Source organism: Giraffa tippelskirchi, chromosome 1 (genome assembly GCF_054371585.1).
Source record: "Giraffa tippelskirchi isolate mGirTip1 chromosome 1, T2T-mGirTip1v1.2.pri, whole genome shotgun sequence".
In the NCBI taxonomy this organism is placed as follows: Eukaryota; Metazoa; Chordata; class Mammalia; order Artiodactyla; family Giraffidae; genus Giraffa; species Giraffa tippelskirchi.
In genome coordinates this window covers 179535896-179561642 of record NC_137275.1, presented here as the reverse complement: position 1 = coordinate 179561642, position 25747 = coordinate 179535896, and the positions used below count along the sequence as shown (strand labels likewise).

The window sequence follows — 25747 nt, the reverse complement described above, 5'->3', positions numbered from 1 at the left end:
TGTACTTAGTAAGTTTAAGTAAGTCCCTAAGATGGTTGCCACTCATCCTTCTGCTTTCCAGATTTTAAAATTTTATTGTCATTGCTTTCTTTCCTGTTTCCCCATCTTAAGAGTTTATACCCTTCATTTAAAATTTGTTTGTATTTTAGAGGAATCTTCTCATTCACAGACTCTATTTAGGTCTTATAATAACTTCAATAAAATTTTAGTTTTCTCCATAATGGTTATACAAATCTTCTGCTGTAATTTATTCCTGTGTACCAACTGAAATTTTTAAGAGTATTTTATTTATTTAATTTGGCCACACTACATGGCAATACAGGATCTTAATTTCCTGACCAGGGATTGAACCTACTATGCCCCTTACACTGGAAGCATGGAGTCTTAACCACTGGACCATCAGGGAAGTCCCCAGCTAAATTTTTTAATTATTAAAATTTATGTAGTTAAAAAATTTAAATCATTTAAAGTGATGTATAGGAACACTACGGATTTCTATATTTTGATCTTATATCAACAATCATAGTTAACTCTGATTCTAATAATTTGTCAGTAGAATTTCTAGGGTTTTCTATATAGTCCACATGTCTAAAAACTGTGGCCTATGGGCAAAATCTGGATTACTGCCTGTTTTTTTTTTTTAATTAATTTATTATTTTTGGTTGCACTGGGTCTTCACTGCTGCACATGGGCTTTCTCTATTGCAGCAAGCAGGGGCTTCTCACTGTGGTGGCTTTTCTTGTTGCAGGGCACAGGTGGTAGGCGCATGGGCTTCAGCAGTTGTGGCACTTGGGCTCAGCAGTTGTGGTGCACAGGCTTAGCTGCTCTGTGGCATGTGGAATCTTCCTGGACCAGGGATTGAACTTGTGTCCCCTACAACGGCAGGCAGATTCCTATCCATTGTACCACCAGGGAAGTTCTCATTGCCTGTTTCTATATAGAAAGTTTGTTGGAACACAGCCATACTCATTCATGTATTATCTATGACTGCTCAGAGAAAATAGAACGTGTGTGCATGCTAAGTCACTTCACTTGTCCAGCTCTTTGAGACCTCATGGACTGTAGTCCACCAGGCTGCTCTGTCCATGGGATTCTCCAGGCAAGAATACTGGAGTGGGTTGCCATTTCCTCCTCCAGAGGATCTTCCCAACCCAGGGATCGAACCTGCATCTCTTAAGTCTCTTGCGTTGGCAGGCAGGTTCCTTACCACTAATGCCACCTGGGAAGCCCCAGTAGAACAGACAAAGTCTAAAATATTTATTACACAGTCCTTTATAGAAAGTTTGCCAGCCTGATATAGACAATCATATCATCTGTGAATGTTGTTTCATTTTTTCTTTTCCAATTCTTATATATTCCAATCCTTACTTATTTTACTGTATCAACTAGGACCCTGCCTCCCTCCACACTAAAACAATAGTGAACAGTAATAGTAATAGCAAGCATGTTCTCCTTCCTGATTTTAGAGAGAAAACTTCTAAAATTTCACCATTTAAAAATGTGCTATAGGTTTTTAGCGCATACTTCTAATGGGTTTCCTTCTATGCCTAGTTAATTAACAGATTGTTTTTAACAGTTTTATCATGGTATAATTTACATACCATAACTCATTCATTTTAAGTGTACGATTAAATGATTTTTTTTTAGTAAATTTACCGAGTTGTGCAATCATCAATATAACCCAATTTTATAACATTTTCATCACTTTAAAAATCCCTCTTCCCCATTAGTAGTTACTCCCTTTCTGACTCCCAGCCACAGGCAACCAGTACTACTTCCTGTCTCTATAGATCTGCCTGTTGTTGACATTTCATATAAATAGAATCATACAGTAAATTGTCTTCTGGTTTAGCTTTTTCACTTAACTTTTCTGAGGTGCTTCGTCTTTGTAGCACCTAACAGTACTTTGTTCATTATCACGTAGTATTCTACTGTATAAATATATCATCACATGTTGTTCATCCTTTTACCAGTTAATAAATATTTGAACTGGTTCTATTTTCTTCTGCTATTATGAATAATATTATTATAAGCATTCTTTGTGCAGACATATGTATTCATTTCTCTTGGGTAGATACCTAGAAGTGGAATTGCTGGATCATATGGCAACTCTTATGTTTAACATTTTAAGAAGCTGCCAAACTGTTTTCTAAAATGGCTGTATCGTTTTATTTTCCTACAAGCAATATGAGATTCTGGTTTCTTCATACTCTTGTCAGTATTTGTTGCTGTCTTTTTTGTTAAAGCTATCTTATTGAATAGGAAGTAGTATCTTATTTCGGTTTTAATTTGCATCTCCTTTAAGACTAATGATGTCATACATCTATTCAGGTGCTTATTAATCATTTGTATACTGCCCTTGGTGAAATGTCTATGTAAATATCTCGCCTATTTTTAAAGTGTGTTATTTGTATACATTTAAGTGAGCTGGAAGTATTCTTTATACATTCTGGACACAAACCCTTTAGTAAATGTGATCTACAAATATGCTATCCCATTCTGTAGTATTTGTTTTCATTTTCTTAGTGTCATTTGATGTACAAAGCTTTTTAACTTTAATGAAGTCCATTTTATCAATTTTTAAAATCAGTTTGGTGTTATATGAAAATTCACTCACATGTTTTCTTCTAAGAGTTATATAGTTTCAGCTCTTATGTTCAGGTTGAAATACATTTTGAATTCATTTCTGTGATATGAGACAATGGTCTAAATTCATCTCTTTGCATGTGGGTATCTGGCTGCTCATATCATCTGTATCCTTTCCTGAACCACTGAATTACCTTAGCACCTTTGTTGAAAATCAGCTGCTCATAAATACAAGGGTTGATTTCTGGACTCTCAATTTTGTTCCCGTAATTTATGTTAGATATCTCTCCTATGCCAGTACCACCTTGCCTTGATTACTAAGGCTCTGTAGAAATCTCCGAAATCAGGAAGTCAGGAAGTGTGAATTTTCCGAATTCATTCTTCCTTTTGAAGATTGTTTTGGTTATTCTGGGTTATTTGTATTTCCATACAAATTTTAGAATTGGTTTGACAATTTGTCCAAAAAAAAAGGCAGCTAGAGTTGATAGGGATTGCATTGAATCTATATACTAATTTGAGAGAGCTGCCATCTTAATGATATTGAGAGCATGGAAGGGTCTCTCCATTCATTTATACATTTTATTCTTTTTGATGCTATTATGAGTGGAATTTTTCTTTTCATTCTTTTTTGGACTGTTCATTGCTCATGAACAGAAATATAATTTTATATGTGAATCTTATATATCTTATGACCTTGCCGAACTTGTTAGTTCTAGTAGTTTTGTGAATTCAAGATTTTTAATATGTAAGTTCATATCTTATATATATAGATAATTTTACTTCTTTACAGTCTAAATGCCTGTTATTTTTCTTGTCTGAATGTACTTTCAGTGCATGTCCCTTAAGATGTTCTATAAAAGTGGTGAGAGTAGGCATCCTTGCCTTGTTCGCAGTCTTAGTGGGGGTGTTTTTAGTCTTTCAACACCGAGTATGATTTGAGCTGTAGGCTTTTTATAGCTGTCCTTTATCAAGTTGAAAAAGTTCCTTCTTATTCCTAGTGTTATCACAGATGGGTACTGGATTTTGTCAAGTGTTTTTTCTGCCTTTATTTGGATGATCATATATATGGGCTTTGACCTTTATTAATATATTACACTAATTGATTTTTAGATGTTTAACCAACCCTACCTATATTCCTGGAATAAATTCCACTGGTTGTGACATATAATCCCTTATATGTGTTGCTAGGTTAGATTTGCTAATATTTTGTTGAGAATTTTTATCAAACTATCAAAAGGATATTATCTGTAGTTTTCTATTCTTATGATGTTTGTCTAGGTTGGTATCAGAGTAATACCAGCCTCTTAAAATGAGTTGGTAAGTGCTCTCCCTTCCTATTTTTTGTAAGACTTTGTGAAGGACTGATATTATTTATTCTGTAAATGTCTGGTAAAATTCACCAAACTTCGTAAGTGAAGACTTATGAGTCTGGGCTTTTCATTGTGGGAAGATTTTTAAATTGCCAATACAATTTCTTTACTTGCTATATAGGTCAGTAGGTCTATAGATTTTTTGTTTGCTCTTGAGTTAGTTTAAGTAATTTGTGATTCTGCAGGTATTTGTTTATCTAAGTTGTCTGATTTGTTGCCATATAGTTGTTCATTGTGTTCCTTTGTGGGGCTTCCCTGATGGCTAAGCAGGTGAAGAAATCTGCCTACAATGCAGGAGACACAGGAGTCATGAGTTCAGTCCCTGGTTGGGAAGATCCCCTGGAGAAGAAAATGGCAATGCACTCCAGTATTCTTGCTGGGAAAATCCCATGGACAGAAGAGCCTGGTGGGCTACATCCAAAGGGTCGCAAAGAGTAGGACACAACTGAGCGACTAAGCACGTATTCCTTTTTAATCCTTTTAATTTCTGTAAGGTTGGTAATATCCCTTTTAATTGTGAATGATTGTTGAATTTTATTCTTCAGTTGATACAATCATAAGGATTTATCTATTTAATCTGTTAATGTGATAAATTATACTAACAGAATTTCTACTGCTAAATCATCTTTTCATTTCTAGAATAAACCCAAAGTGGTCATGATGATTTTGATTAATTTCTTACAGGATCCTTTCTTTTTATTTAGAATAATCACATCTACATTCATATTACAGACTGAACTTTCATTTTGAATTTAGGTATCAAGGTCATACCAGCTTCATTCCTAAGGTAAGAATTCCATTTTTCTGCAATCTGGACAGTTTAATAAAATTAGAATGTTCTGATTCTTGTACTATTTGGTAGAAGTCACCTGTAAAACTGACATGCTGCTGTTTTATTAGTAGATATGTTTTAATTGACTTTTTTTTTCATTTCTCTAATGGTTAAAGCAGAGGTGATGTTCAGAATATTTAAATAACCAGCCCTGCATGAAAACTAGCCAGAGTTGATGCTGGAATTGGATCCTGAGTTCCAGAGTTTCAGTGCTGCAACTGGATCCTGCAGTTAGCTTACTATGTAAGAGGGACTTTGGCTACTATATCATAAAGAGAGATCTTGAGGGAGGTATTATCTCTAGAGAGGTTCGAGGGTACCCAGAAGGTGCTAGGATATGACACCTGAGGATGATTCATGACAGTAACTATCTATTAGTTAGTTTGGAAGAAATTCAATCTTTTAACAACCTTTTCAGCTGAACCAGTGCATAATGGTTAAATATCTGTCCTGATAATGTCTATTTAAGGTTTTCTATTTCTTCCTTGATCACTTTTGCAAAGGTGTATTTTTTTGGGTAATCTGTCAGTTTCATCAAAGTTTTCAAGTATATTGGCATAACAGTGACATTATTTTACTCTATATTGTATTTTTTATTGTCTCTCGTTAAGATTGTGTCATCTCTCTTTTTTCTGTAATGTATCTTACCAAAGAACAAGCTTTTAAAAAATATTTATTGTACTTTCATTTTCTATTTCATTAATTTCTGCTTTTATCTTAATCATTTCTATATATCTACTTTCATCAGATTTACTTTTTTATTTTTTTCAAGTTTTTTGAGTAAGATGTCTAGTTCATTAATTTTTAGTCTGTCTTTTGACTTCACTGATTTTTTTCTTTCATCCATCAATTATTTAGGAGGTAAGTTTATAAGTCTCCAAACCTGGGAATTTTAATTTACCTGTAGTTAATTAAACTGTTGAGGTCAGAGGAAAGATTTGTGTGATAACAATTCTTTGATACTGGTTGAGACTTACTTTGTAGTCCAGAACACACTCAATTTTTGTACATGTTCAAACTCTGCTTCAGAGGATGTATTCACTATTTGCCAGCAGCATTCTACATCTGCCAACTAAGTCAAGGTTATTAACATTAAAATCTTCTAAATTAAAAAATAATTAGTTCTAAGTTGAAACACGTATGCTTGTCTTAAAGATTATCAGTAGCTCTATGCTTGGCTCAAACACTATGCACAACTAGAAATCTTTAAGAATATTCCTAGTTTTACATATGAGCTCTAAAAAGAGTATTTCAGAAACATTATAATTATTTCCCAAACTTCAACTCTTTCAGTTCTCTATCAGGAGATATTCTATTGAAGTGTTTCACAACACAGACAGTAGTGACAATTTAGATGGGATGACTGGTTCACTGTGCAAAGTGTTTACAAACTGCAGGATGTTTACAAACTCTGATCTCTGCTGACTAAACATGAGTAGAAATCCTCATCTCTTCTCTTGTAGTGACAACTAAAACTGCACCACATATTATTTCTAAACATTCCCCTAACATCAGTACCACTCTAACTGAGAAACTACTCTTCTAATGCATGAAAACAAACTTCAAAATTTACAAAATAGATTTAGAATTGAAGGATCAAAGGAAAACATTTCAGTTCCATAAAGGAAATAACAAAAATAATTTTCCTAAAATTCAGGAAACTTATCTTATAAACCAGTTTTCATCATTAACTTGGTCTTGGTTAAGTATTTGGTACTTGGTCTTAACTACCAAGTAGCTGGTCTCTTTTCTACATAATTTTCTCCAAGTTTTTTAGTCACGATGTAAGACTAAGTGCAAGGAACTAAAGATAGAATCACTTTCTGATTGTTTTTCCCAAAGCCAGTTTCTTTCTTCTAAAGAAACATGAGAGCTAAGACAGAACACTGAGTTTTTTTTTACCATTTTAAAAACATTTTTTTGTTGTTCATAATCCTAACATAGTCTCCTATTCACAAACCTGTTGGTATCCCAAATAATGACATTTCCATCAAATCCTGACGTTACTAAGAGTCTTGTATTAGTATCATATTCGATGTTCTTCACCCAGCTAGTGTGACCATGTAAAGTGCATACTTTCGTGTTCAGTTTTCTCAGATCCCATAGGGCTATTGTAGTGTCATCAGAACAGGTAGCAAACAGCCGGTTATCAAGAAATCTACAAAGCAGAAAAGAAAAACTGGTTTATTTAATCTCTTATTAAAGAAAACTGCATGTTACCTAATCAAGAAAACAAACCAAAAAAGGACTACAAACTCATTGTACAAAGCCAGTGATTCTAATATATAATAGTAGTAAGTATATTTCACATAACCAGAGGATACTAGCAGTTAATGAGGACCATGTTGTAATTTTATTTACTTGTTTTAAATTATTTTATTGAAAACCAGGAATAGAGGTGGGTGTTTACAGAACAGTGCTAGAGAAAATGAATTTTAGAATCTGTATAGGAAATACAAATGGCAAGAAACAATAGGAGACAAAGGAGATTTTGAATACTTAATTGCAGGTGAAACATGTTAAGCATAAAGTGTTCAAAATTATGACAAATATTTACTTTCCTACAAATAACATCGTTCTATTTAGTGTACATTTCTCTTTAAAATATTTTTACATAAAAAATTTTTTAATCAATTCAAAGTGAAACTGAAAGTGTTTAGTCACTCAGTTGTGTCCTACTCTTTGTGACCCCATGGACTGTAGCCCACAGGGTCCTCTGTGTCCATGAAATTCTCCAGACAAGAATACTGGAGCGGGTTGTCATTCCCTTCTCCAGGGGATCTTCCTGACCCAGGGATCAAACCTTGGTCTCCTGCATTGCAGGCAGATTCTTTACCAACTGAGCCACCAGGAAAGCCCAATTAATTCAAAGGCATTCCCCAAATAATCTCACTTCTAGGACAATGAAGAAGAAATGGAAAAATTCTTAAAAAGGTACAGTCTTGAACCAAGATTGAACCAGGAAGAAACAGAAAATATGAACAGATCAATTATCAGTAATGAAATTCAATCAGTAATTTTAAAAGTTCTCACAGGAATTCCCTAATGACCCAGTAGTTAGAACTCTGCTTTCACTGCTGAGGGCCAGGTTCCATCCCTGGATGGGGAACTAAGATCCTGAAAGCCACATTCACAGCCAAGTAAATAAATAAATAAATATTTTAAAATTTAAAAAATAAAAACTCCCCACAAACAAAAGTCCAGGACCAAATGGCTTCATAGGTGAATTCTACCAAACATTTAGGGAAGAGTTAAAATCTATCCTTCTCAAACTATTCTAAAAAATTGCAGAGAAAGGAATACTCTCAAACTCATGCTATGAGTTGGTACCCTGATACCAAAACCAGTCAAAGATATCACACATGCACATAGTAATTACAGGCCAGTTTCACTGATAAACACAGATGCAAAAATCCTCAACAAAATATTAGCAAACTAAATCCAACAATATGAAAAGGATCATACACCATGATTAAGTCGGATTTTATCCCAGGGATGCAAAGATTTTTCAATATCCACAAATCAATGAGTGTGATAAACCACCTTAAGAAATTGAAGAATAAACACTATATGATCATCTCAACATATGGAAACAAAGCTTTTGATAAAGTTCAGCATCCATTTAGGATTAAAAACTCTCCAGAAAGCAGGTATAGAGGGAATCTGTCTTAATATAAGGTGATATATGACAAAGCCACAACTAACATCATACTCAATGGTGAAAAGCTGAGGGCATTTTCCTTTTACCACATTATCGATCAGAGATGTACCAATATGTCTTTTTTTACCCCAAAATTATTTACCAGGGACATTTCAATATTCATTTACATAACAAATTGCCAGCCACAGGCATTTGCATTATTCGGCAAAAATCCCCCAGTCAATAATGTGTTAAGATCAGAAACAAAACAAGGATGTCTATTCTGAAGTCCTATCCACAGCAATTAGAGATGAAAAAGAAATAAAAGGACTCCAAATAGGAAAGGAAAAAGTAAAACTGCCACTGTTTGCAGATGACATGATACTACATAACAGAAAATCCTAAAGATATCACAGAAAACTATTAGAGCACATCAACAAATTTGGTAAAGTTGCAGGATACAAAATATACAGAAATCTGTTGCAGTTCTATATACTAACAATGAACTATCAAAAAGAGAAATTAAGGAAACAATCCATTTACCATCATGTCAAAGAGCATAAAATACCTAGGAATAAACCTACCTAAGGAGATAAGAGACCTATACTCAGAAAACTATAATACACTGATGCAAGAAACTGAAGATGAGAAGACGACACAGAAAGATATGTGTCCTTGGGATAGAAGATCTACTATTATTGTTAAAATGACCATACTGCCAAAGGCAGTTTACAGATTCAATGCAATCCCTATCAAGATACCAATGGCATTTTTCACAGAACTAGAACAAATAATTTTAAAATTTGTATGGAAACACAAAGACCCAAAATAGCCAAAATAATCTTGAGAAAGAACAGTGCTGGAAGAATCATGCTGACTTCAGACTGTCTTGTGCTGTGCTTAGTCACTCCTCGTGTCTGACTCTTTGCAACCTCATGGACTGTAGCTGGCCAGGCTCCTCTGTCCATGGGGATTCTCAGTGCAAGAATACTGGTGGGTTGCCATGCCCTCCTCCAGGGGATCTTCCCAACCCAGGGATCGAACTTAGGTCGCCTGCATTGAAGGCAGATTCTTTACCATCTGAGCCACCAGGGAAGCCCTCAGACTATACTGCTGCTGCTGCTGCTGCTAAGTCACGTCAGTCGTGTCTGACTCTGTGTGACCCCATAGACAGCAGCCCACCAGGCTCCAGTCCCTGGGATTCTCCAGGCAAGATTACTGGAGTGGGTTGCCATTTCCTTCTCCAGTGCATGAAAGAGAAAAGTGAAAGTGAAGTTGCTCAGTCAGACTATACTACCAAGCTACAATACTACCAAGCTACAATAATCAAAGCGCTATAGTACTAGCACAAACATACACAGATCAATGGAACAGGATAGAGAGCTCAGGAATGAACCCCCACACCTATGGTCAATTACTCTACGACAAAGGAGGCAAGAATATACAATGGAGAAAAAACAGTTTCTTCAATAAGTAGTGCTGGAAAACTAGACATGTAAGAGAATGAAATTTGAACATTCTCTAACACCATATACAAAAATAAATTCAAAATGGATTAATGACCTAAATGTAAGACCAGATACTATAAAACTCCTAGAGGAAAACATAAGGCAGAACACTGTTTGAAATAAAACACAGCATTATTTATTTTTTTGATCTGTCTCCTAAAGCAAAGGAAACAAAAATAAATAGGATCTAATTAAACTTAAAAGCTTTTGCACAGCAAAGGAGACCATAAACCAAATGAAAAGACAACCCACAAAATGAGGGAAAATATTTGCCAACAATTTGACCAACAAGGGATTAATCCCCAAAATATACGAACAGCTCACACAGCTCAAAATCAAAACAACAACCCAATCAAAAAAGTGAGCAGAAAATCTAGACATTTCTCCAAAGAGGGCATACCGATGGCCAGAAAGCACATGAAAAGATGCTAATCTTTTGAAAAACATGCTGGACACTGATAATTATTAGAGAAATGCAAATCAAAGCTACAATGAGGTACCAATCAGAATGGCCATCAACAAAAAGTCTACAACAATAAATGCTAGAGTGGGTGTGGGAAAAAGGGAACCCTTCTACACTGTTGCTGTGAATGTAAACTGGTACAGTCACTATGGGGTACAGTATGGAGGTTCCTTAAAAGTCTAAAAACATAACTGCTATATGATCCAGCAGTCCCACTCCTGGGCATATATCCAGAAAAAAACCGTACTTTGAAAATATTTGGAACATGCACTCCAATGTTCATTGTAGCACTATTTACAACAGCTAAGACATGGAAGCAACCTAAATGTCCAGTGACTGATGAATGGATATATATATGTATATATATATATATACAGGGTTGGCCAAAAAGTTCATTTGGCCAATCCAATATAATGGACTACTACTCAGCCATAAAAAGGAAAGAAATAATGCCATTAGCAGACACCATGAATGCAACCAGACGTTATTATACTAAGTGAAGTGTCAGAAAGAGAAATAACACATGATTATCACTTACATGTGGAATCTAAAATATGGCACAAATGAACCTATCTACAGAATAGAAACAGACTCATAGACACAGAGTACAGACCTGTGACTGCCAAGGGGTGGGGGTGTTGGGCAGGAGAAGGATGGACTGGGAGTTTGGGGTTAGTGGATACAAACTGACATATTTAGAATGGATAAACAACAAGGTCCTACCTGTGTACCTTGTATAGCACAGGGAACTATATCTAATCTGGTGGGATAAAACATAATGGAAAAGAACATAAAAAAGAATGTATATATATATATATATATATATATATATAACTGAGTCACCCATACAGCAGAACTTAGTACAACATTGTATAAATCAGTTATACTTCAAATTTAAAAAAGATGTGGTACATATATACAATAGAATTTTACTCAGCTATAAAAAAGAATGAAATACTCTATAATTCAGTATAAGAAATAGATGCATAGAAATAATACAAATATTAAGAAACATAAATAGAAAAAAAAAATGAATGAAATAATACCACTTGGAGCAACATGAATGGTCCTAGACAGTATCGTGCATGCGTGCTCAGCAGCATCCGACTCTTTGTGATCCCATGGATTGTAGCCCACCAGTCTCCTCTATATGTGGAATTTTCTAGGCAAGAATACTGGAGTGGGTTGCCATTTCCTACTCCAGGGAATCTTCCTGACCCAAGGATTGAACCTGTGTCTCTTGCATCTCCTGCATTGGCAGGCACTGTGCCACCTGAGAAGCCCTAGAAATTATCATACTAAGTGAAATAAATCAGTCAGAAAAAGACAAATACCATATAATGTCACTTATATGTGTGGAATTTTAGAAAAATGATATAAAGGAACTTATTTACAAAACAGAAATAGACTCACAGCCTTAGAAAACAAGCTTATGGTTACCAAAGGGGAAAGGGGATAGGAGTTTGGGATTAACATATACACACTACTATATATAAAACAGATAATCAACAAGGACCTATACATACATACATATATATATACACACACACACACATATACATACATACACTTAACTATATATATAAGAATCTAAACTACTTTGCTGTACACCTGAAACTAATACAACATTGTAAATCAACTATAGTCTAATATAAAATAAAAATTGTTTTTTAAATGAAAAAAGGACTTAGGGTTGGAAGATGTTGTTCCTTAGTGATTATATATATTTCAAAATAATTTTATGGCTATGTATAACTTGTGAACCACATTAATATATTAATAAAAAAATTTTTTAAACTTAAAAACTTTTGTACAGTAAAGGAAGTTACTGACAAAATAGGTTGAAAAGACAACCTACTGAATGGGAGAAGTTACTGCAAATGATATGACTGTTAAAGGGTTAATATCCAAAATATATAAACAGCTTACACAACGCAACATCAAAAAAACAAACAACCCAGTTAAAATATGGGCAGAGGAAAACAGATGTTTTTCCAAAGTTGAAATGCAGATGGCCAACAGGCATATGAAAAGACGCTCAATATCAATAATAATCAGAGAAACATAAATTTAAAAACCACCATGAGGTATCACCTCACACCTGTCAGAATGGCTATCATCAAAAAGAACACAAGTATCAAATGCTGGTATATATGTGGAGAAAAAGGAACCCTCATACACTGCTCGTGGGAATGTATGCATACAGGCACTGTGGAAAACAGGTTTCTCAAAATACTAAATTAGACCCATATGACCCAACAGTTCTACTCCTGGATATATATTTGAAAAAAAAAAAATTCAAAACTACATATGCACTCCAGTGTGCACAGCAGCATTATTTACAATTGCTGTGGTATGAAAACAACCCATGTGTCTATCAACAGATGAATGGATAAAGATGTGGTGTATATATATGGAATACTACTCAGACATAAAAAGGAATGAAATTTTGCCTGCAGCAAAATGGATGGACTTGGAGGGCATTATGCTAAGGGAAATAAGTCAAACAGAGAAAGACAAATACTCTATGATATCATTTATAAGTGTAATCTAAAAAATAGAAACAAATTAGTGAATAAAACAAAAAAGAAGCAGATGAACAGATACAGAGAATAAACTAGTGGTTACCAGCAGTGGGAAGAGGGAAGCAAGGAGGGGCAGAAGAGGGATAGGAAGGGGAAAGGGGAGGGTTACTACAGGATTATATGAAATCATCTATGTGAAACTTTTTAAAATTGTAAAGTAAAAGCGAAAGTTGCTCAGTCGAGTCTGACTCTTTGTGACCCCATGGACTATACAGGCCATGGGATTCTCTAGGCCAGAATACTGGAGTGGGTAGCTGTTCCCTTCTCCAGGGGATCTTCCCAACCCAGGGACCGAACACAGGTCTCCCACATTGCAGACGGATTCTTTACCAGCTGAGCTACCAGCGAAGCCCTTAAAATTGTAAAGCGCTACAGAATTTTTAAAATCTTTCGTTCACCAAAAAAGGGGGAAAACATGCCATCATTTTTAATCTATTAAACTGGAGTGGGTAGCCATTCCCTTCTCCAGGGAATCTTCCCAACCCAGGGATCAAACCCAGGTCTCCTGCACTGCAAGCAGATTCTTTACCATATGCCACCAGGGAAGCCCATTATTTCAAACGCATTCCCCAAATAATCTCACTTAGCGACATTTTATTAGAATCAGTCAAGATTACAAAATAATTAGCGGTTTTCCAAGGCAATAGAAATATAAAAGAAAAAAATAGATAAATGGCACTTATGCAAACTTATAAGCTTTTGCATAGCAAAGAAAACCATAAACCAAACAAAAAGACAACCTACAGACTGGGAGAAAGTACTTACAAATGATGTGACCTCCAAGGGCTTAATTTCCAAAATTTACAAAAGCTTGTACAACTTAATAACAAAAAACCCAATCAAAAAATGGGCAGAAGACCTATACAGACATTTCTCCAAAGAAAACACCTAGATAGCCAATAGGCCCATGAAAAGATGTTCAACAATGCTAATTAACAGAGAAATGCAATTCAAAACTACAATGAGGTATCACCTTACACCAGTCAGAATGGCCATCATTAAAAAGTGTACAAATAATTAATGCTGGAGAGTGTGTAAAGAAAAGCGAGCCCTTCTACAATGTTGGTGGGAATGTAAACTGGTATAAGCACTATGGAAAACAGTATGGAGGTTCCTTAAAAAACTAAAAACAGAATTGTCATATGATCCAGCAATCCCATTCCTGGGCATATATCAGAAAAACTCTAATTCAAAAAAATATATGTACCCCAATGTTCATAGCAGCATCATTACAACAGCCAAGACACAGAAGCAACCTAGATGTCCATGGACAGATGAATGAATAAAGATGATGTGATATATATACATATATAAAGGAATACTACTCAGCCATAAAAAGAATGAAATAATGCCATCTGCAATAACATGGATGGACTTAGAGATTATCATACTAAATGAAGATAACATATGATATCACTTACATGTGGAATCTAAAAGATGATATACAAATAAATTTATTCACAAAACAGAAACAGACTCACACCCCAAGAAAACAAACTTATGGTTACAAAAGGGGAAAGTGGGGTGGATAAGTTAGGAGTTTGGGATTAGCAGATACAAACTATTATTTATAACACAGATAAACAACAAGATCCTACTGTACAGCACAGGGAACTATATTAAATATGTTGTAATAAACCATTATGGAGAGAATATGAAAAAATATATATAAGTGAATCATTTGCTGTACCCCAGAAAACACAACATTGTAAATCAATTATACTTCAATAAAAAACAAAAACAGAACAATTAAAATACTCTATAATTCAGATTTTAATTATTTTACACTAATTTCTCAATCAGTGGGAATATATTTACAAATATTTAAAAATTATAACCTATCACATTTTAATTTCTGCTTAATTCAGTATTAGGATGCTTTCTCTAACATATACTATTGTATGTAACTACCTTATCTCTCAAAGAAAAGAATTCTGGAGCTTCCTCCAAGACAAAATTATACAGAATTATTTTCTATCAGAAATCAGTATCCACAAGCACCATAATGGCCTTCCTGAAACAACAATTTTAAAAGTTCCAGGCTTTTGTCCAGGCAGTTTCTGCTGCCTGAAACCACATTCTCCCTACCTCTTGACCTGGATGACATTTGCTTCCTTTTTAATACTCAACAATTAGCCCTTCTAGGAACATTTCACTCTATATCCAGTCTGGGCCAGATTTATTGATCTTCTAATTTCCCAAAGCACTCTACACTTCTATCACAACACTTAATGTTACAGTGTAAGGAATAACTTTAAAAGGCTATAATCTCCTTGAAGGCAGGCAAAACCTGTGTGCATAACTCATGGTTAGATCTTGTAGTACCTAACACACAGAGTCCTACTCACAAATTCACAAATATTTATTAAATGAATGAGCACTTCACTGCCTAGTAGATAAGGTATTATAAATATATAGCTATACAAAATAAATGTTGAGTAAGCAAAGAAAAGAGGACGGTTAAGAAATGTTTCATGGTGGTATCATTTGAACTTGTTTTTTTAAAAAATAAGCAGGAACTCCCTAAGGGCAAGGGGTAAACAAAGGTATAAAGGTATGTACAGGAATGGTGTACTCTGAGGCAACAGCAGTTAGATGTGCTATGTGTGGAAAACTAGAGACAAGTAGAGAATAAATCATGGAATCATTCTATAGTGATTCCCAATAACTATTTCTTAATTATAAACACACGTCCATTGAAAATATTTTTTAAATGGAAAAAATCCACTACCAAAAATAACCACTGAAATTGATATTTAGCTGAATTCATGTATCTCATGCTTAATATTATTTCATAAATATTTTGCATGTCATTATTTATTGACAAAATAATTTTTAATGGCTGAATAGCATTCACTATGAATGAATCATAATCTTTTCTCTTTTTTAAACTAACTTGCAATTGCTGGATGTTTAGATTGCTGCCAATTTACTACTATTCAAAACACTATGATGAACATCCTAACAGTCAAACATTAACCACATTCCTAGTTATTTTTCTAAATACATTTGCAGAAAAATGTATTGCTAAGTAAAAAGCGACTTTTTCAATGTAAGGCTTTTGAATATATATAGCCAAATTGTCCTCAAAGAACATACTAATATCTAGTTCCACGAGCAGTTAGACAAGTGTCTGTTTCTCCAAACCCTTCCCACACAAGTTATACCTTAATTCTGTTAAATGCAAGGAAAAAAGTATCATCTTGTTTTAAGCTGAAATGTTTATTTTTAGTAAAGTTAAACTTTTTACATATTAATTGGAAGATTATATTTCTTCTGGGAATTTCTATTCCATATTCCTTACTGATTTCCCTCTTGCAATATTATGTTATTGAGTTATAAAGTCTGTTTATAATAAGGATAATATACTTCAGTTTTTCAGATACAGTCTGTTGAATGTTTTACATATGTTTCTATCTTTAAATGTGATTTATAATTTTTACTATGTGAAAAATTTAATTATTATATTGTCAAATCCATTTTTCCCCTTATAGTTTTAAATTTATTGATGAGGCTTTTAAAAGTTAAAGTATTTCAAAGACTTCCACACTTGACAGGAATTATATGATTTTAAAAAATACAAAATGACAAAGGCTAAAGGAAAGTCAGTCAAACTTTTAAATCTGATTATCATCATAAAAGCATCTTCATACATTTGAAAAATTTAGGGAAAAAAAACCTAAGATATTTTATTTAGTATAGAAGATACATAATGTACATATGGATTTAAAACCCCAGTGGGATTATATTGCTGTAGACCATACCAGTCCACTCTGAAGGGTTTTAAACAAGAAAGTAACATGATTGGTTAAGACTTTCAGAAGAATCTCTTAGCTGACCAGGTTCCAAAAGTATATTCATAAAAAATAAAATAAAGTGAGGGATCAGTTTAAAAATTTTGACAATAAGGTCACTGAAAAAAATTACCATTGTTGCATAAAAGGATATTTTAGTATCAGTAATACAGAAAATATAATCATGGAAAAAAGTTAGTAATTTTGAACTGAATAAGTTTAATGAAAAATTCAATACTTAGACTTTAGTTTTCTCATTTTTTGCCTCAAAGTATATGTTCAGTTATTCAGTCGTGTCTGACTCTTTGCAACCCTATAGACCCATAAACGGCAGCATGCCAAGCTTCCCTGTCCCTCACAATCTGCTGGAATTTGCTCAAAACTCATGTCCATTTAATCGGTGATGCCATCCAACCATCTCATCCTCTGTTGTCCCTTTCTCTTGCCTTCAATCTTTCCCAGCATCAGGGTCTTTTCCAGTGAGTTGGCTCTTTGCATCAGGTGGGCAAAGTACTGGAGCTTCAGCTTCAGCATCAGTCCTTCCAATGAATATTTAGTGTGGATTTCCTTCAGGATTGACTGGTTTGATCTCCTTGCAGTTCAAGGAGTGCTATACAGTGCTGAATAAAACAAAGACTTGTGTGTCTTACAGGTGTAAGAAAGGAAGGAAGGAAGATGACGGATGATAAGAACTCCTACAAGTACTGGAGCTTCAGTTTCAACAACAGTCCTTCCAATGAATATTCAGGGTTGATTTCCTTTAGGATTGACTGGTTTGATCTCCATGCAGTCCAAAGGATTCTCAAGTTCTCCAGCACCACAATTCGAAAGCATCAATTCTTCAGCACTCAGTCTTCTTTATGGACCAACTCACTCACATCCACACGACTCCTGGAAAAACCAGCTTTGATATGTGGACCTCTGTTGGCAAAGCACACAAACTCAGTCAAGTCCAACTCTTGGTAACCCCATGAACTGTAGCCCACTAGGCTCCCATGTCCATGGAATTTTTCAGGTAAGATCAAAGGAGTAGGTTGCCATTTCCCCATCAGGGGATCTTTCAGACCCAGGGATCAAACCCATGTCTTCTGTGTCTCCTGCACTGGCAGGCAGATTTGTTATCACTGCACCACCTGGAAAACCCTAAAGTTATGTCCCTGTTTTTTAATACACTGTCTGGGTTTGCCACAGCTTTCCTTCTCAGGAGCAAGTGTCTTTTAATTTTATGGCTGCAGTCACCATCTGCAGTGATTTTGAAGCCCAAGAAAATAAAATTTGCCACTGTTTCCATTCTTTCCCCATCTATCTGCCATTAAGTGAAGGGACCGGATGCCATTATCATAGCTTTTTGAATGCTGAGTTTTAAGCCAGCTTTTTCACTCTCCTCTTTCACTCTCATCAAAAGGTTCTTTAGTTCCTCTTCACTTTCTGCCATTAGAGTGGTATCATCTGCATATCTGACGTTGTTGATATTTCTCCCAGCAATCTTGATTTCAGCTTGTGATTTATCCAGCCCAGCATTTCTGCATATGAGTTAAAATAAGCAGGGTGACAATATACAGCCTTGTCATACTCCTTTCCCAATTTTGAACTAGTCAGTTGTTCCATGTCCAGTTCTAACTGTTGCTCCCATCTCCTTAAGAATTTTCCACAGTTTGTTGTGCTCCACACAGTCAAAGGCTTTAGCATAGTCAATGAAGCAAAAGTAGATGTTTTTCTGGAATTCCCTTGTTTTCTCCACGATCCAACTAATGTTGGCAATTTGATCTCTGGTTCCTCTGCCTCTTCAAAACCCAGTTTGTACATCTGGAAGTTCTCAGTTCATGCACTGCTGAAGCCTAGCTTGAAGGATTTTGAGCAAAACCTTGCTAGCATGTGAAATGAGCGCAACTGTATGGTAGTTTGAACATTCTTTGGCATTGCCCTTCTTTAAGGATTGGAATGAAAAGCGACTTTTCTAGTCCTGTGGCCACTGCTGAGTTTTCCAAATTTGCTGGCATATTGAGTGCTGCAGTTTAACTGCATCATCTTTTAGGATTTTAAATTGCTCAGCTGGAATTCCACCTCCACTGGCTTTGTTGATAATAATGCTTTGTAAGGCCCACTTGACTTCACACTCCAGGATGTCTGGCTCTAGGACATAATGCGTGCTCAGCTGACAAGTGGTGTCAGACTCTTAGCAACCCCATGGACTGTGTAGCCCATCAGGCTCCATTATCTATGGGATTTCCCAGGCAAGAATACTGGAATGGGTTGCCATTTCCCTCTCCAGGGGATCTCTCCGACTCAGGGATCGAACCTGCGTCCCCTGCACTGACAGGCAGATTCTTTACCACTGAGCCACCAAGGAAGCCTAGGATATAACAGGACCCCATTTAACTCGAACATATGACTATAGGAGCTCTGGATAAATTGAGGTTTTCATTATCAGAGGATGACGGGTAAAGGATAACAGCAACTGAAATTGAATTTTCTTAAAACAGGTATCAACATTTCATTGTACAAGGGAAATGTATCTTAAAATTAAAATCATGTAATAAGCCTTTTTACATTTAATTATGTGGAAATTCTTAGAAAAAGAATAAATTAAATGTATGGGTTTTTACACAACATTTCCAATGTAATTATGATGCAGAATATGACATCCTTACTTCACATTTGAATTTTGTAGTATAATAAAAAGAGGGCCATTTCTGTATAATATTCAAGATCTTCATCAATTTTCCCAAAGGCCTTTCCCTTAGTCCTATGAGATATTCACTTAATTCTTTGAAGTTTCTATCATGTCATCAATTCTTTTGTTCTCTTTTTTCTAACTGATAACTAGTCTAACTCTATCATATCCTCATTTGCCAATGATTTTGACCATTCTTTAATATCACTTCTCAGGGTCTTGCAAAACTGTATATCCTTTACAAGATTAGAAATTTCATGTTCCCCATGATAAGGACTGTACCTACATTATATTGTCTGAAATATAACAATCAGAAAAAGACCAACAAAGATAGTAGGAAGGAAAAGAAGATCCTAGAATATTTAAATGGGCACTGATTTTTTTAACTGCCATGTCGCTAACAGTCTTATGATAACTTCACTTCCTCTTGCGACCTCATAACTAGGGAAACTTGATTATTATATGGACTCAAATCCTCATACAGAGTCCTCATGAATGAGAAAGAAGGCTGTATAATGGGCTTAAGAATTTAAATTACATATTTTCCCCCTTACTTTCACATGAAGCAACAGAAAATACTCTCTACAAATATCAGTATTTTAACTTTACAAGATAAGCAAACCTCAAAACTAAGACATGAACTACAAAACAGTACTAAGTATGTGGAAAATTACTATCTAGAACCAAACTAGGAAATGCATGCCTGTATCTCTGAACAGTACACTGAGGTGTCTAATGGAACTAAGTATGAATTCCAGCTCTATCACTTACTATATGTAAGAGCCCAGGCAAATCTCTTTATCTGAGTTGCAGTTTCTTCATTCCTTAAAAATGGGTACAATATCTGTCTCACATCAGGATACTGTGAGGATTAAACAATATAGTGTATTAAAAGTGCTTCACAAAAGGTTTAGCACATGGTAAGCACTCAAAAAATGGACGTTAGTATTATTAATAAGTAATGCACATTTAAGCTCATGCCAGAGGATCTTTCTGATGTTTACTCAAAACACTTATGGGATATGTACTTCTAAATGGCTTCATAATCTGTTTTTCTAACAAACAGATAAGAAGCAAATCCAAATTTGTAAGTGTCAGGTACTAGAGCAAGCACACTGACAGCAGCAGATGAGAACTGATATTGAAAAAGAACACAGATTCTAACAGCAAATTAGTCAGAGGTCATTTTGAGTAGGGGTAAAGAACCTGACGTGTCTTTTCTTTTTGAGATGAGAAATTTTTAAATTGTAAAATATTAGAAACATAAAGAAAATTATGAAGAATATAACTAACACCTGTGATACCCACCATCAAGCTTTATCAAATTTTAACATTTGGTTATCCTTTAGATTTTTTTGAACATTACAAACACAATCAAAGAACCCTGTATATCCCTCCCCAATCCCATTCCCCTCCCTCCCTCTCCAGAGGGAACCACTATCGAAAATTTATTTGTTACTCCCTTTGCAAGTTTTTAATACTAGGAATTCACAACTGTATATCCATCCATAAGCAACTTAGTTTTGTTTTGCATTCAACTTATTTTGTCAATATTTAATGAGCATCCACATGTGGCACAGTTCCAGGTGCTGGGGATAAAGCACAGAACAAATACATCCCCTCATCAAATTTCTGTTTATTTATTTTTAAACTTTATATAAATGGTATCACACTGTGTACAGCTCATTCTACAATTTGTTTTTCTGGCTCAATCCTGAATTTCTGAGATACATCTCAGATGCTGATGCTTCTACTTCATTTATTTTAACTGCTGTATAGTATTCCATTGTATGAGTATACAATTTATTTATAGTCCTCTTGATGGAGATTTGTTTCCAACTTCTATTACTGACAATGCTATAATGAAACTTCTTTACATATTGCTTCATTCACATGTAGTTTCTTTTAAACAACTGATATTAAATTTTAACCAGATACTGCTAAATTGCTCAAAATAATTTAACCAATTTATACTCCATCAATAATGTCTAAGTGTCTGTTTTTCAGCATCTTTGCCAATACTTGTTCTTTATTGCTATTTTTATTTGCATTTCCATGATAACTAGTCAGCTTGAAAATCTTTCCATATTTATTGCTCATTTTATTGATATTTTCTCTTATGTGAGTCTCTGCCTATTTTGCTCTAAGGTAATTTATTCATATATTCTGGATACTAATCCTTTTCTTGGCTATGTGCATAGAAAACATCTTCTCCCACCAGCTTATTGCTCATCTTCTCACACTGTTATGTCTTTAGCTACAACGAAGTTTTAAATTTTAATACAGGTGACTTTATCAATCCTTAATGGTTTATACTTTTTTGGTGTGTCTTAAAAAGAATCCTTTGGTGTACTTAGAATATAAATATATTCTATATTTCTTCTAAAAAGAAAGAAACTGGCAGTTATTTTTAGTTATGATATGAGGTAGAAATCTAATTTCACTTTTGTCATATATATATATATATATATATATTTCATTTTCATTTATATATATATGTATACACACACAAAACCAGTCTCTTTTCCATTTCCCCCCACTGGTTTGTAAATAACCTGGGATCATAAATCAAATTTTCATGTATGCACGTGTCTGTTTCTGGAAGTTCTATTCCATTTCATTGGTCACTTAATTTATCCCTGTCCTAAGATAAGCTCTGATATCTGGAGGGGTGGGTACTCTTATCATCTCAGTCTTCCTCAAAGTTTTCTCAGACATTCTTGGTGCTTTATTGTTAAGTATGAACGTTTATATCAAGTTTTTTTAAAAAAACAACCCTTTTTTTTTAAAAATTAAAAATCCTGTTGGGATTTTTATTAAAACCACACTAAATTCATAGACTACTTTGGGGGAAGAACTGACTTCTTTATAATACTGAGTTTTCTCCTCCAGAGAAGATTTGCATTTCTTCTTACAGGTACCTCACAGCACTACTAAGCTGGAACCAATTTAAAATTGCCGCCTGGAGGGGTTTGGACCATATGGCAGTGTGAAGGCTGCATGAAGGCTAGCTTGTAGTTAGCAATTCACAGAGATTTTCTGACGTGCCTCTACCCAATGACACAGTCTAGATGAACAAGGTGGTTTATTTCTAGAAAACCTTTATGCTGAAACTATAGCCCTTTGCAGAATTTGTAGCCCCAGTCTTATGCAGTTTTCTACTAGACTCCTCACCTTGAACTGGATGTAGAATTAACTCTCCTGTCCTTTGTACTTCTCATACCTGTCAAAACAGAAACTCAAAGAGTCACAGGCATTTAGCAGATGCCTCCAGGGTAAAAGCCAGCTGAATACATGTTTACTTCTTTGCATTCTTGCTTCCACTTCATTTTTGGCCCTAGGAGTCCTTTCTTTCTTATCAGCTCAACTCTACTTAAAACAATATTAAAAAAAAATTTATCCAACATTTCTGTTTTTAGCAGAAAGGTTATTCAAAGTATTTAAAATCTTTTATAATTTAATTTTTATTTGCTTGATTTACCAGTTTTTGTACAGAACTGTATTAAAATCTCTTACTATGATTATAGATATGTATTAGTAATCCCTTATTATTCTGTTTTTGCTTTCTTAATTTCAAGTTGTATACAAGTTCATGATTATTACATATGCTTGGTGGATTTTTCTTTTAATATGTAGTTGCACTTTATCCTTATTAAAGAAAGCCTTTGGTCTTCCATCTGTTCAATAGGGATAACCTACATCAATTTTCTTTTCCTATTTCTGGGTAGTTTTATTTTTGGTATCTCCATAAAGAGTATATGTGTGATCTTGTTTTTTATTCAAATTGCTATCTGTCTTTTAATAAAGATCAATTCATTTATATGTAAATGTAGGCTATTAATATTTTGGACCTATTTCTACTTCTTGTTTTCTATTTATCTTTCCTTTCCTTTGTTTTTTTATTTTTACTTTTTTAAGCTTCCCTTCTGTTTACTGATCAAGTTTTTAATAGTCTCTGCCACCCCCTGCCCCACTTTGCTGGTTTGAAAGCTATAAATGAAATTTTTATTATTTTAATTTTTTTTATCATATATATTTAATTATAAATTTTTATGAAAGTCAGAAATTACTTAGTATTTCTGTCCTCCTCCTAAACATGATGTGAACCTTAAATGTTATACCTTCCCACTGAACAAAACTCCTTCACACATACAACCTATTTGTTGTCACCATCCAGAGCTACACTGTGCAATTTGGTAGCCATTAGACACATGTTGCTTTTGAGTCCTTAATATGTGGCCAGTCTGCCTAAGAGGTGCTCTAAGTTTAAAATATACACTGGATTTTGAAGATATAGCATGAAAAAAAAAAATGGAAGTAAAATATCTCAGTATTTTTTTATACTGATTGCATGTTGAAATAATAACATTTTAGGCATACTGGAGCAAATAAATTATTAAAAATTAATTTAGTGTCTTTATATGACTACTAGACAATTTTTAATTTAACATTGTAATCCTATTGGATAGTGCTAATCTAGAGTTTTCATTTTAACTTTGTTTTAAATGCATCTTCTTCCCCCTAAAATCCTAATCTTCTATTAATAATAACATTTATAATTATTATATATATTATAATTGAAATTATTTATCCTAGAATAAGAATTTATTTGGATATGAAATGGTATTAAACATTACTTTGTCTTAGTACTGATATTTAAGATATTACTCCTTTTTCTTCTAGCATCAACTATTGGCGATAAGAAACCAGATAGTTTAATTACCATACCTCCATAGATAATCTGGCTTCTAACTTTGGTGGTAAGATTTTCTTTATTTTTGATATCCTAGAGTTTCATCACAACCTGTCTAGATGTGAATTTATCTTTGTTTAACCCACTAAACACTACAGTTTACTTTTCATTCAAGAATTTAGGTCTTTCTTCAATGCAAAAAATTCTCAGCCGTTGTCTTCAAAATTTAGTTCTCCAATCTCTGCAACTTCTTTTTTTCTGTAGTTGATATATTACATATCTCAATTAATCTCTAGGTAAAATTCTAGTAATATTTTCCAACCCATTAATTCTCTCATCAGTGGTATATAGGGTAATAATTATCCCCTCTATTAAGTTTTTTAATATACCAGCTATATTTTTAATTTATAAAAGTTCTAGTTACTTCTTTTCCATATTAACCTATTCTTGTTTCATCTCTTTTGTTTCATAATTTTGAGCTCTCTATTAATGGAAAGTATCTGTTAACTTATTTTTGTTTTCTGTTAACTTACTTGGGCATCCTAAAAATGCTTTGAAGTGTCTTCCAACCAATGGAATACTATGCAGCCGTTAAAAAGAATAAAATCATCCCATGGGTACAAATATGGAATGATCTCTAAATATGTCATTAAGTGAAAAAGCCAAGGTATGTATTAGTATGTGTAGAATGCTACCATTTATATAAAAGTGTATATATATGTGTGTGTGTGTATGAGTGTATGTATATGTATGTTTGTACATGCATAAACTATCTCAGAAAAGATACCAAGAAATTGGTAATAGTGGTTGCCTCTGGGGAGAGGAACTGGTGGCTAGGGGACAGAGGTGGGAGATAGACTTACTTTTCACTGTTTACCCTTTTGTACCTTTGAATTTTGTACCACGTGCATGTATTACCTAGTCAAAAAAAAATAAATAATTCATTTTTTAAAATAAAGTCTTTGTTGGACTACTCCATAAAGGTAATTTCATCTGGAGAAAATGCCTGTTCCAGTTGCTGATTTTGTTATATTAATATTAGATTATCTTAATGAGTTTTAGAATTTTGGTTGTAGGCTCCTTTTGAGTAAGAAAGATGAAAAAAAAATTTCTTTCTCTCTTCCTATTTAATGATTTTATAGTTGTCCTATTTGTATTTCTGGACTCAAATCCACTACTAGGTCTCATTGAGATCAAAGCCTCCAGTTTCATGATGATATGGGAGCTATCACATATGTACCTTCAATCACCAACTCAGCAATGGCTTCGTTCAATTCATGGTCATGAGGCTATATAAATCTTTATCAGCTAAAAGCTATAGCCCCAGGTAATTAACAGCTTTTTCCTTTTTTAGCCTTTCACAAATGGGACAGACATGCCAACTAAACCCCTGGCTTCATGTAGTAATTCTGGCTCTGGTTCCTGCCTCACATGAAATACTTTAGCATTTTTGATTCCTGACAGGAGCTAAACTATTACATGTCAGTGCCAGCCTGAAAACCCAGTGGGCTTGTGTCTTCAACTCTGTAACAGCTTTTTGTGTGTGTTCCAGTCTGGCCATATGGCCACAAAGATGGTTATGTTGTTTCAGAGCCTAGCTGT

General features: G+C 34.3%; 1 protein-coding gene across 1 annotated transcript in view; it reads right to left on the bottom strand.

Moving 5' to 3' along the window:
* The window catches only part of DCAF10 (DDB1 and CUL4 associated factor 10), a 49431-nt gene that overhangs the window by 10486 nt on the left and 13198 nt on the right, over positions 1-25747 (bottom strand). The window contains exon 3 of the mRNA XM_081510800.1: positions 6749-6946. Within this exon, the coding sequence (XP_081366926.1) occupies positions 6749-6946 (198 nt within the window). The remainder of the gene's footprint in view (positions 1-6748; positions 6947-25747) is intronic.